General features: G+C 37.6%; 1 protein-coding gene across 11 annotated transcripts in view; it reads left to right on the forward strand.

Annotated features, from left to right (window-relative positions):
* CTNND2 (catenin delta 2) overlaps window positions 1-12,647 on the forward strand; it is a 655,093-nt gene that overhangs the window by 527,113 nt on the left and 115,333 nt on the right. For all 11 annotated transcript variants that reach the window (XR_005604669.1, XM_039571875.1, XM_039571842.1 and 8 more), the window contains one exon: window positions 580-763. Coding sequence is in view for 10 of the 11 variants with exons in the window: in XM_039571875.1 (XP_039427809.1) it covers window positions 580-763 (184 nt within the window). In the remaining variant the exon portion in view is untranslated. The remainder of the gene's footprint in view (window positions 1-579; window positions 764-12,647) is intronic.

Consider the following 12,647-nt stretch of genomic DNA (forward strand, 5'->3'; position numbering starts at 1 on the left):
GTACTTGCTGAGGTCTAGTACTACTGTATCAGGTTGTGGAGGAAGTCTTTTTGCATGTGGTACCAACTAGCCTAGACAGTTACTTCCATTACAGTGAAGATCACAGGGCTGAGGTTTTGTTCTCTCAATGTGTATCCATCAACAGTGAAAGTTTTAGTGTAAATCAGAACCTGTTTTCTGCTACTGGTTTTTAATAATTTTACTTAGAAGGAAGATATCTGAAGACCAAGCCCTAAAAAATTCCTTGTAATACTCCTTCATTCCCTGTGTGCTTCACAGCCTGCATACACCTAGATCATAACCATCTGTTCAGCTTTTAGGCAGAGCTCTGAGAAATTTCCGGTGTTGATGTGACTACATGTTTTTTGTTCAAAGTTGTATTCCCCCTGCAAAAGTATGCAGGTGTCATTCAGCCCCATCTACAATGTAGTCTGTTTTATTCTTGACAGAAACAGCTAAATTAAGCACACCAATGCTGTGGAATATATTAGTTTGGGTTGGATTGGGTTTTTTTAAACAAAAAAGCATTCAAACTTGTTTTGGAGAAGTGTTAATTATTAGTCATTTTACTTTTTGTAGGAGTTCTCTGGAATCTATCCTCCTGTGATGCACTGAAAATGCCAATCATCCAGGATGCCCTTGCAGTGTTGACCAATGCAGTGATCATCCCTCACTCTGGATGGGAAAACTCTCCACTCCAGGATGATCATAAAATACAGCTCCATTCATCACAGGTGCTGCGCAATGCCACTGGGTGCCTAAGGTGAGTTCTTCAAAACCTTCGCTTTACCTTAATCATCTTGCTTTTGTTTGAATTGGTATTTCTCATTCTTAGGCATGTGTAAACTAAATAATTGGTTTGTCTGTCAGCAAAGATGATGACTTTCCGTGATGTAAACTTAAAGTTGAAAATTAATTAGAAAACAAGCTTCAGATCATTCAAAAACAATCTTTAGAAGGCCTGTTGGGGTTTTCTGTTTTTCTTTTCTTAGCTGCTTTCATCCAAGCTAGTATATTACATATATTTTCTCCCTTTTAGATTTGTCCTGTTTCCCCAATTGCTTATATGAAGTTGATATGCTCTCACAATTATGTCCAATTTAATCAGTATAAAAAAATAATGAAGATGTTCACAAAAAGTAACGTCTTAAAGGTTTCAGATGCCATTGCTGGAGCTATGATAAATACATAGATTTTTTTATGCTCTTGAAGATGAGAAGTTAATTTCAATAAGAGACCAACCAATTTAATGTTTTTCAACCAAAAGATTTTAATAGATCCGTAACAATTATGATAACTGTTTATGTTTATGTTTCTGTGCTGAACTGGTATGTGCAATGCAAAGGTGCATTTATATAAATACGTGCAATTTGATCTGTCCATTCCTGAAAGTCACTGTAGATGTGAGAATGAAAGTAGAATGAGTAAGAAGAGTTCCAGTTCTGACAAAATCTTACTAAAGGACGGAGTTACAGCAATTTCTGAATTCCAATGCATATTATTTTCTTGAAATATTTTAAGATATTAGGCATGTTCTTTTAAGCGTAGATGTTTTTTCTCCAGGCATATTGGAGTAAATAATCCGTAATCTATCCCAGAGACATGAAAACAGATTAGTTAATATTTTTACATACATCATGGAAAATAACACAGTGAATAGTATGTATCAGTCATGCAATCTGTGTTGTGAGCTGCATCCAAAGCAGATATGCATTAAAGAGATAAATAAAAAAGAAAATTGATAGGAGGCAAGGTAAAATAGCAGTATTTTTTATGTGTCTGTAACAAGCACCTTTTTCTCTTTGTGCTATTTCATTAAATGAAATGTCTCCCTTTCCAAAGTTACATTTGAAAAGTTTAAGGGAAAAAGCAATAAATATTATTGACAGCTTATAGGCAATCAGAAGAGAATGAAAGATAGAAGGTAATAACTTCCATATTGCAAATATGGACTTAAATGCAGTGTTGCAGTATTGGACTTCAATGCAGGTGTGATTATGTGAATACCAGCTGTCTTGGGGTATGTGAGTGAAGCCAGGGTTTGTACCTGTGTTGTTTTGACTTTGAAAAGAGTTTATGGTATAACTGTGTGGCACTGCATTCAAATAACTACAAAAAAAATGTTGCCATAGTCACCAGGAAGTGACAGAAGGTGTTATGTGAAGACTTTTACTACGTTAAAAGTCTCACATTTCCAGTATTCAGTGTGTCTCAGTTGAAGAGCTGCCTCTGAAAAAAGCACCTGTTACAAATTTGGGGCTTCACAGTGTCCCCTCTCTGAATGAGCATGTCCGGTGTTGATCTCCCCTCACCATAAGCTCCATCTTCCTGTTAATTTTTCTCAACTGCTTCTCAGGGACTGATGCTCATCCCTGATTCTGCAAACTTCAGTTTTTCCTACCTCTTAGTTGATGGATTCATTCTACACTGGTCTTGAAATCTTTATTCTTTCTTTTTTTTTCTTGTGAGTGTATGTGCACGCGCATTTGCAAACTGATGTGAGCTTACTGTAGCCTGCATTCTGGGTCAGCCTGAGGACTGGGGGCCACGTGAGAATGGTACGTTGCCTGATCTGATACACACTGCTTTGCAGCAAGGCTTACTACCAAGCGCTTGATGGGATGCTGTCATAGCAGAATGGCTTCTGGTCAGCTCGTGCAAAATAAGCTCATATCTGCCTGCAAAAGACTGTGCATATTATAACTCTTGAATCCTTCCCAGGTAGCTGTAGCAGCAGCTCAAACTGCTGTCCTGAGCAGGTTGGTCTTCCTTCTAAACCCAGTCCCTTCAGTCACAGTATGGCTTTTTAATATCTTTCTGATATCAAACCCTCACTATTTCCCAAATGCATCTTTCTATCCTCTCTAATGGCTTCAGATATTTTTTTGGCCTTCATCCATCTTCTTTAGATAGTTTCATCCCACTGAGTCTGTGTGGATGCTCTTTGGCAGAGCAAGAACATTTGGAGAGGGTTGAAACTTCTACTTCACACCAGCGGTAACTTTTCTTGCTTACTTTTCCCCAGTCACTGTTGAAAATCTCTCTCTATGCATGATGTCAAATTTGAAATTGTGCAAGAGAGAAAAGTGCAAGCTCACCCCTGAGATGGTAACTGGTTTATTCTGTTCATGTAATGTAGTGGGACTGTAGGCTGGAGGAAACAGCAAGTGTCAGAATGAAAAGATTAGAAAATTTTGTGAAGATGATTGGAATCTTGTGTGCTCTGTTCAGCTAGTGCTTTAGCTGGCATTCCTGAAATACCCACCACCCTCGATAAACTGAACAGCTTTCACGCTTTTCACACTTTTTGGGTCTAGTTACAAGCCTTGTATTTCCATTTAAAGATCTCACTGGACAAGGGAGGTAAATCAAGAAGATGTAATGTGGTTGCTGGCTGAGGTTGTGCTGTGCTTATCTGCTAAATGGAAAGTCCATTGTCATCTTCCATGGGAGAATTTCTTCTAAGACTGGTTTTGTTGTCCTCTGCTGTTTTCATTTTCTGCTTTTGCTAGAGTTCATTTTGAGGGGATGTGTTACAGTGGGGATCCTGCAACACGTGTATCAGACAATGAGGCCCATGGAAAAGAAATATCTATGGACCAATTCTTTCTAGATGTTTCAGAGATGTTTATTTTCCCAGCTGCATGGCCGGGGCTCTGCTGAGGAGCTGCTCAATCACGGGACCCGAGGGTCCTTGCCCGCGCAGGGGAACACAGAACAACCAATGGGGAATGAGGCTGAGCAGGGAAACCCCGTGTCTCCCTCCCAGGGCCCCTTTCCCAGGACCACGTGGAGGGGGGGAGGGACCCCAACAGGGATGCAGTTAAAATTCACTTGCATTGGGATTATCAGTAACAATGCTCAGTATCAGAAGAAGAGTAGTGGTGTTCCAGATCCTTGACTTGATTCTGAATATCTAATGTTGGCAGATTTTAGAGACATCAGGTTGTATTGCATAGGTTTAATGCTAACAACTATGCCAGGAGGATTTGGGTTTGGGTTTTTTTTCAGTGTTCTGTGACTTTGGTTGTCTGGTGTGTTCACTGCTGAAAACTTTAAATAATATCTGAGAGGTAATATAATCCATCCCATATATGGGATTATGCTAATAATCGCAATGGCCATTATGCAGGAATAGTCAGATCTTTGTTTTTTGTTTTTATCATGGCAGTATATGAATTATTGTTTTTTCTGCTGATCTTTGCTTTTCTCATTTTCTTGATGAGAATTTATTATGATTTTTCAATTAAAAAGTTGGTTATTAACTACAATTTTAGTACTCATGTCCATTTATTCATTATCTTTCGTAGCCACATTCTTAAGTCTCTAACTCCAGTCACCCAGTAATGCAGCTGAAATCACATAAAAAACAGCAGCATCAGACCTTCTCCTATTATTTTCTCTTTTCCTTAAAGATGCTATTTATAAACTGCGTTTTCCATACTTTCCTGATTTGAAAAAAGTAGTTTTAATATAATATTGTACTAATTAATTTTACATAACTTGAACACTTCAAAATTGTTTAGATAATTCAAATATCTAAATACAGCATTATAGCTATCACTTACAAGTTTAATCTAAATATTCATCTTTCATAAATTGCCAGACCTCAGTGTGACATGTTGGAGTAATCACCCAATTTAGTTACCTCCCCACTGAGATACTAGTACGTTACCTCATTAAGCTCTGGTAAAGTTTGACTTCTTTTTTTTTCCTTCTGTATTTCAGCTGTGACTCTTTTACTTGTGTTAGGGAAATACTGTATCATTGACTTATAGTTTCTGATTCACTTAAACTTATTAGGGATAGTCAGGTAAAAACTGAATTTGTAATCCCAGTTGTTTATGGGAGGGGGTTTGCAATCCCCAATCTGAAATTTAAAAATCAACAGGAGAGACATTGGATAATGCTGTCTTAACATGAAACTTCAACCTTACTTATTACAAAACTATAAATCCCTGTCCAGAGATTTATTTGAAAAAAATCACAGACAAAAACTTTTCAAGAATTTTTTCCTCGTGTACAATCTAGAACCTTGTTTTTCTATTAATTTAAAATGAATTTGAGTTAATAGAATATCATCTGAGGACTTAGAAGAATTTTAAGACTTTACTGTTTTAAAATTCTAGTGTGGGTTTAGATGCAAAATTATTAAATGCTTTTTCTTTCTTCCATGTTCTGTTTAATCTTTCATCATGCACTGAAAGTACAGGGGCAGTTGTGAAAATCAAAGACCTGGTAAAATATTTATCTTCATCCCATTAGTTGATTACAAATTGTATGGGAGTATCATTTAAGTAGTTGTTTGTTTAGAAAGCCCCACATCTTTCCAGTTTTCATACTTCATACTTTCTTACTTGTAAAACCTTTAACAAAATACCTTTAATTATTTTTCAACTGAATAAATATGTAGCCAGCTCTCAAAGTAGAAGAGCAAGGGAGAAAAGTGCTTTTAAAACATGAATTGAATAACTGACCCAGTAGTATTTTCTGGATAGATCAACTTTTGGGAGGAACAAATTGCCTTGTTAAAACAGTTTGTGTTAGCTGTGAAGCCTGAATATCAAATGTCTTTATTGCAGGTGAGTGATGTATTTCAGAGACATTTACATCTAATGCATTTATCTCACTATCTTATTTCTCCTCCAGTTCTCTTCTAAGCAGCCAAAGTCTATTGACTCCTATTCTTAGGAACTTCTGTTCTCTGTTTCCAAGAGAACATTCTGCTGCATACTGACAAAATAAGATGGGGGAACAGCATCAAATAAATGGCACAGACTGTATTATTTATCATCTGTTTAGTTTCTAAAGAAACATATATGTAGACACATGTATGTGAAACATGTTTGAGACTAAACTGATAGATATATTTGTGTAGGTGTGTTTATGTTGTATACATTTAGATATAGAAAGGCTGATTATGGAAGCTTTTTTATAGAATACCTTTCTGTCTTTACTGAGTGGTGCAGGCTCTGAATATCTGCTATTGAGTATAAATGGAGCTGACTTCTTACAGTAAGACCAGGACTATTGCTGCTGATTTTGTAGTTCTCCTCCTGTTAACAAAGCAGTCACGTTTTGTCCATTCCTCTTGATGCTGTGGTTGATATAGAGATTGTGGACTTACCAACCCATCTCAGTACTTTTCTAGAACCCAGGAGCTCTTCTCAGGCTCTGCCCTTGCAATTTTGTCCATCAGATAACAGAAAGTCCATGTTTTCTCTCAGAAAGAAACATGTCAAAATGCAAAGTTAGGACAAAACTCAAATGCATTGTGTATTTCCACAGACAGCCTACTCAAGGGAGAGACTTTTACTACAAGCAATTCCAGCAAGAGGTATGGGAGAGAGAACTACGTAGAGGGATACTGACACAGGTTTATCTACTTGTAGAGAGGAACATTTCCAAATCCAAACTTGCAATTTTTCCTCCTCTTAATGTCCTCAAATCCAGTCTTATCCTGCGTTAATCACCACTGTTCTTGTCTTTGTAATATGTTTTGAGCTATTAAAATTACAAAGCTGGTATACGTAACATCCAAGGACCATCAGACCAGCAGATTGGATGCCAAGTATCCAGGTTCTTTATGGGAATGTATTGTGGTGAAACACATTGCTACCAAGTTACCCACCATTATTAAATGGTGCACTACTAAATGTGCATTATTAAATTCAGCATCATTTTGCCATCTCTACAATGTTGAATCAAATCAGAGAGCTCCTAAAGTCCAGGGTTATACTGGTGATACTGGTGTGTCCATTGTGAAACAAAGACACGCTCTCCTGAGAGTTCTCCTCAGCTTAGGAATTTCTTTGGGACCTGGAGTTGGAAGCAAGTGTAGAGGAAAGCTTTGTCAAGAAGCTAAGGAAAAGCTTAACTTGAATCTCCACTTTTTATGAATTTCAATGACTTTCCATTAAACTTAAATTCTAATTAAAAATATTTCATTTTTGGGTCCCAGAAATTACAAGCTGTGGAGAGCATGAAGAGGCTAATGACAACTCTCCACTATTTTGAAGAAACTGAGAAGGGTTCTTGACTTGTACTGTACAAATAACTAACAGATAATTTACAATTTAATATAAAGATATCTTGATCACAACTTCTACATCTTGTCTTTCCAGGTTAAATCTGAATGGCATATTGCTTACTTTTAAATATGTTCACTCAGAAGTTCTGTATTACTTGTATAGGATGATTTTTTAAAAAAATTCTTTAGTAAGTTTGCTAGTATAGTATTTGCTCCACAAATACTATACAGGAACATAGTTCACAAGAGGGAAAATAACCCAAACTTCTGTTTCTTGTCTTTTAAAATAATATAGAAAGAAGTAAACTCTAAATTGCATCTGCCTAATAGCAAGCATTTTAATCAATGAATCATAGATTCATAGAATGGTTTGGGTTGTTTGGTCTAGTTCCAACTGCCCTGCCATGGACACTAGATCAGGTTGCTCAAAGCCCCATCTGACCTGGCCTTGAACATTTACAGGTGTGGGGAGCCCACCCTTTCTTGGGGCAGCCTGTACCAGAGCATCACCGCCCTCACAGTAAAGAATTTCCTTCTAACATCTAACCTGTATCTCCCCTTTCTTGTTTTAAAATTATTCCCCCTTGTCCTCTTGCTATCAGGCCATGTAAAAAGTCAATTGCCATATTTTTTATAAAGACCCCTTTAATTACTGCAAGGCTGCAATGAGGCCTCCCCAGAGCGTTTTCCTCTTCAGGCTGAACAGACCGAACTCTCTGAGCCTGCCCTAATAGGAGAGTCTCCAGCCCTCTGAATGTGTGTCAGCAAAAGATCCTGGTTTTCAGAGGCTCTGGAGTATTTCTAGACTATCACTGATTTAACAGCTCTGAAAATAATTTGTAGTTTTGTTGTTGATAATGAGTTTAAGTGTCAAATTTCAGGCCCCCACTGTCAAATTTCAGAAAGGCTTCTCTCATGGTCATGAACTCTGCAAGACATATGGTTAAAAAGGCCTAAAACTTTCACTAACTCATGTGTAAATATTCATGGCCATGTTCCTCATCTTCCAACCACAAACCGAAATGGGAAAAAGCATAGGGAATAAATAAGAGCCATTCTGCAGGGAAATGCGTATTTCACCTTTTCAAGAAGGTAGTTTCAAGTCTAGAAAAAAAGTCACAAACCAATTTAAGAGGCCAATATGATTGCATCCCAGTTAAGCCTAAAGTTTTGAAGGTGAATTTCCACAAGATAGTAAATGGATTGTTCTTTTCTGAACACTGCAATTGTTCAGAAATGTAGCTGAAATAAAAATCTAATGTTAAGACTCAGGGGGAGAGAGAAATTTTAGTAGGAATAGATCAGTGTCCTCTGATTACTGCTGTAATATTTTTATTCAGAAGATACTCAAGGGAAAAGTACCAACAGAATTAAATGTGTAGTTGTGTCAGATATTTAAGCACCCCACTTTTTCTTCACAGTGTAGTTATTCCTAATTTGCATATTCATGAACTAATTTATAAGGTTTATACAAGGTCATACTGTATTAATTATAACAGTGGCATTCAAATGGCACTCTGAAGTGTAGTGCTTTTAATGCTTCTTCAGCATTCCCAGTAAAAGCATTATTTCAACATATCAAATTGATGCTACAAATTCTGTATGGCTCTGGAAGTTCATTCTGGGCTCAAGCTGATGAAAAGCTTAAACAGAAATTTTGTTTTTAAACTGATATTATGGAAAGCCCTTTGTATGCTTTTTTTTGGTCTGAAAAATAATACAACATAATTCCAGCCACTTTTTACTTTCCTGTACTTAAAAATATATGAGCTTTGGTGGCATATCTCCTTCCTGCATCATTTTATCTGATAAGAGACGCTGGGCTGCTCTGCAAAAATCTGCCTTCAAATGCAGAACAAACTCCCAATGTATTGATTTTGCACAGAGTTAGCCAAAAAGGGATCTGTCAACATACAACTTCAAAATACTGTGTAAGTGGTTCCCGGGCAAACAAGGAAACTCACTCATGGGTCAGTGGGGCTTCACGTTTGGATACCAAGTAGAAATACTTGACCTATATGTTGAGAGTCTGCTAACTGAGGTCCTAGCTGAAATTTAGTTCCTATTCTTCAATTAGCATCTTTTAGTCTCTTTAACATGAATGTACGTGGGTATTTTAAGGAAAAAAAGATCTGCAACTTAACTGGGTGTCATACAGTTGAAAGTATTTACTTATAGCTATGGCAGGGGTGTGTTCTTCCTGTATTTAACTAATTTTTTGTTTCTGGAAATTATACACACACATGAAAAGAATGAATATGTCTTTTCTTGCATCTTGTAATACTCTTAGGCTCAGCAACAATGACAAAATTATAAAGTGTTGCTTCTAAGGCTGAATGGCTTATGATGTACACTAGCTTTGAATGTGGGGGGTGTTGAATATCTCAAGTATATTTTGAATGACTGACTGTTTTCCCAGCTTTTAATGATTTTAATTCCTTTTAGGTTGAATGCCTGCTGTTGACTAGTGCCTAATGTGAAAATTAAATGTCCACTCTTACTTGCACGGTTAGGTAGTGTTAATTTACATTTCCTTCTGCCAGAGGTTTAAGCCTTGTGGATGTGAATGCTCTGAAGAAGGTGAAATTGTTTGTTTTGTGAAATGGCTTCAACTTTGTTGTTTGGGGTTTTTGTCATTTCAGAACAGTTTTCATTTATGCAGTGTTAGCTTGGCAGACACTGTAATAAAGTATGATCTGAGTCTTGGTGTCCTGCTGGCTTGATTGAGCTGACTCTAAGCACAGCTGACAATAGCCTGTCTCCTTCTCACTGGCCAGCTGCAGAGATGAGTATCACAGTGCCACAGATGTTTTCTTTTTGGGAAGAGCCCCCTAAGCCTGTGTGGTACCACATGTATTTTAGAGCACATCCATGCATTCACTATGTAGGAATATAAAGAGATGAAGCAAATTTTGTCTTAGCTGTCTGGGCCCACTGAGTGGGAATCAAGGTGTACCTCTGTTGTGGCTTTGCTGACTATCAAAAAGCCTGAATAGTCCTTCTTGAATGGGTACTTTGAAAAACTTGTGTAGTCTGGCTCCACAGAAAATACTATTTGTCTCAGCATGAGAGAAAAGCTGATTGTGACAATTCTGTGGCACCACTCATGGTCATGATGATTGATGATAGAGGATGATGTTTTATTTACCCAAGAAAGATGGAAGCACAGTCATTCAGAGTTTGTATGCCCACTCAATTTCACCAGAGAGAATAAAATAATACTCTGTAAGTTTGGGGTTCTTTGGCGCTCATCGCGTGCTTTCTATATTGACTAGATTTTCTCTTCTTAAAACTATTTGCGTTACTGGGCAGTATGAAAAAGGAACATTTGAAAACACATGGCTCTGCAGAGTGAAGGAAAGGCAGGGTGTACTTCTGCAACTTTATCTCTTTGTCTCATGATAAATGGCTTCAAGTCTGAAGAAACTTCACCTAGGAATGGGAAGATCACTTGGTCTCTTTGCTCAGTCTGAGGATTTTTGGTAGAGAGATGTATTGAAGTATGCTGAGCTTGCTTCAGCCTTCTGGATAAGCCAGCCAGCATCACAGAGCAAACATTTTATCACCTCCTTTCGGAATGTTGTGGGCATGTGAACTGTTTGACTTCAGGCACAGGAGTAATTAATGCCAGCAACTCAAGTTGAGCCAGTGCTCAAATCTTTTCCTGAGAGAAGGCTTTGATGATATTCCACACGTCTGCAAGTCGGTGAGCTACTGAGAGCTGGTGAGAAATGGTCTCCAGCAAAAAGTATAGCACTGAAGCCCCAAGAGCTGCAGTTTGTACTAATCACACTCACAAACTTTGCTACTTTTATCTGTTTGGGAAATATTTTCCCAAGAACTCTCCTGATGAAGTAAGTAAATAAAAAAAAATATGGCTCCTGGGGGGTGTTATAAAAACAGGCTGCAGACTGCCAGGCCTGCTTAGTTTGCAGTCCACTCAGAATGTCTGTGCTGAAGACTGAAAAGCAGAAGATCATTTCCAAAGGTCATATTTTGTGAAACTTTGTCCAGTGAGTGTTGAGATTGCATTCTTATCATCATCACTGCAAATCTCCATAGAGGAGTTTTAGCACTTTGTAAGATTTTTTGTTGATCAGAGAGGGCAGTCTAGTAAGAGCACATTGACAAATGAAGACTACTACTTGGAATAAAATGGATTCCGCCTTTTCTGAGAGGATTAATAAAGTGGATTGTTAATTTGAAGGTAAATTGAAGCTTCTGTAAAGACTGAAGTAAAAAGCAAGTGATGCTTTTCACTAATTCAATTCAATTTCATTGGTTTTATACAATTTGAGTATTTCTGTGGTCATAATACAAACTAACACACAAGTGAAGTGAAAGGATTTAGAACTTGGGCAAGGTGGTGCTGATTTTCAGCTACAGCTCACTGATAAACACACAGCCTTGCAAACACTACCTCAGAAAGGCAAAAACAGCACAAAAGGAGAGGATTTTAATGTCTTCTGCCAGCAAAGTCTGTGCTAAGTTTCTGTCTAATATGGAAAGCGGGGTGGAAGACTGCCATCTTCAAAAGTCAGAGGTATTAGGGGATTTGTAGATTTCAGGTGGTTTTTTCCTACTGTCTTCCCTAAATTAGCTTCATATACTGTACTTTCAAGGTTACTATTACTGGTGGGAAAGTTTTCTTGAGAAAGAAAGAATACATTCAGTAAAAAAATAAAAAATCCAGTATTTTAACAGCATAAGCATGTACTATGAAAATGTTTAACATCTGCCTGAGAGATGTCCTTTTAAAAAAGCATATAGTGACACGGGGGAGTGGCTTCAAACTGAAAGAGAGTAGGTTTACGTTAGATGTTAGAAGGAAATTCTTTACTGTAAGGGTGGTGAGGCACTGGAACTGGTTGTCCAGGGAAGTTGTGGATGCCCCATCCCTGGAAGTGTTCAAGGCCAGGCTGGATGGGGCTTTGAGCAACCTGGTCTAGTGGAAGGTATCCCTGCCCATGGCAGGGAGGTTGCAGCCAGATGGTCTTTAGGGCCCCTTCCAACCCACACCATTTTACAATTCTATAATAGTTTTAGCTAGGATTGCACACTCCATGCAGACAATTTCTGTGACAAAGTACTTCTGAAGTATTTGTCTTAGTGTAGCTTTTTTACATTCACAACTCATTTCTTTTTGTCAGGTAGTTATTTATTATAGTTAGTTGGTTACAGCTTCAGCGTTTTCTCTTGAAGGACAGTAGTATGGTGAAACACCTCCTCCTCTCCCCCTGCTATCATTCATCCTTCTTTATATCAGATCTACTGTGTACAAAAGAACAATATTTGGAAAGGGTTTCAAAAGAGATAGTCACGAGAGGGCACAGTGCATATTGTGCATATACAAACACGAGTTTAGCGGTTTTTTTAATCCACTAATGCAGTAAAAATACCCAGTAGAATAGACAATAAAAATATTTATTTACCAAAAAAATTTATTTCATTCCCTGTGTTCATTTTATATAATTGATTTGTGCTGAGGAAGGTTTTTAGTCAACTAGTCAAATTGATTGACTTTGATTGATTTTGATACTTGCTGTGTTTGGTTACCAGACTTTGTGTTAAGAAGGAGTGTCTTCTAATCAGTGCAAATATGAGAAAATGCACAATA

Source organism: Corvus cornix, chromosome 2, assembly GCF_000738735.6.
Source record: "Corvus cornix cornix isolate S_Up_H32 chromosome 2, ASM73873v5, whole genome shotgun sequence".
NCBI lineage: Eukaryota > Metazoa > Chordata > Aves > Passeriformes > Corvidae > Corvus > Corvus cornix.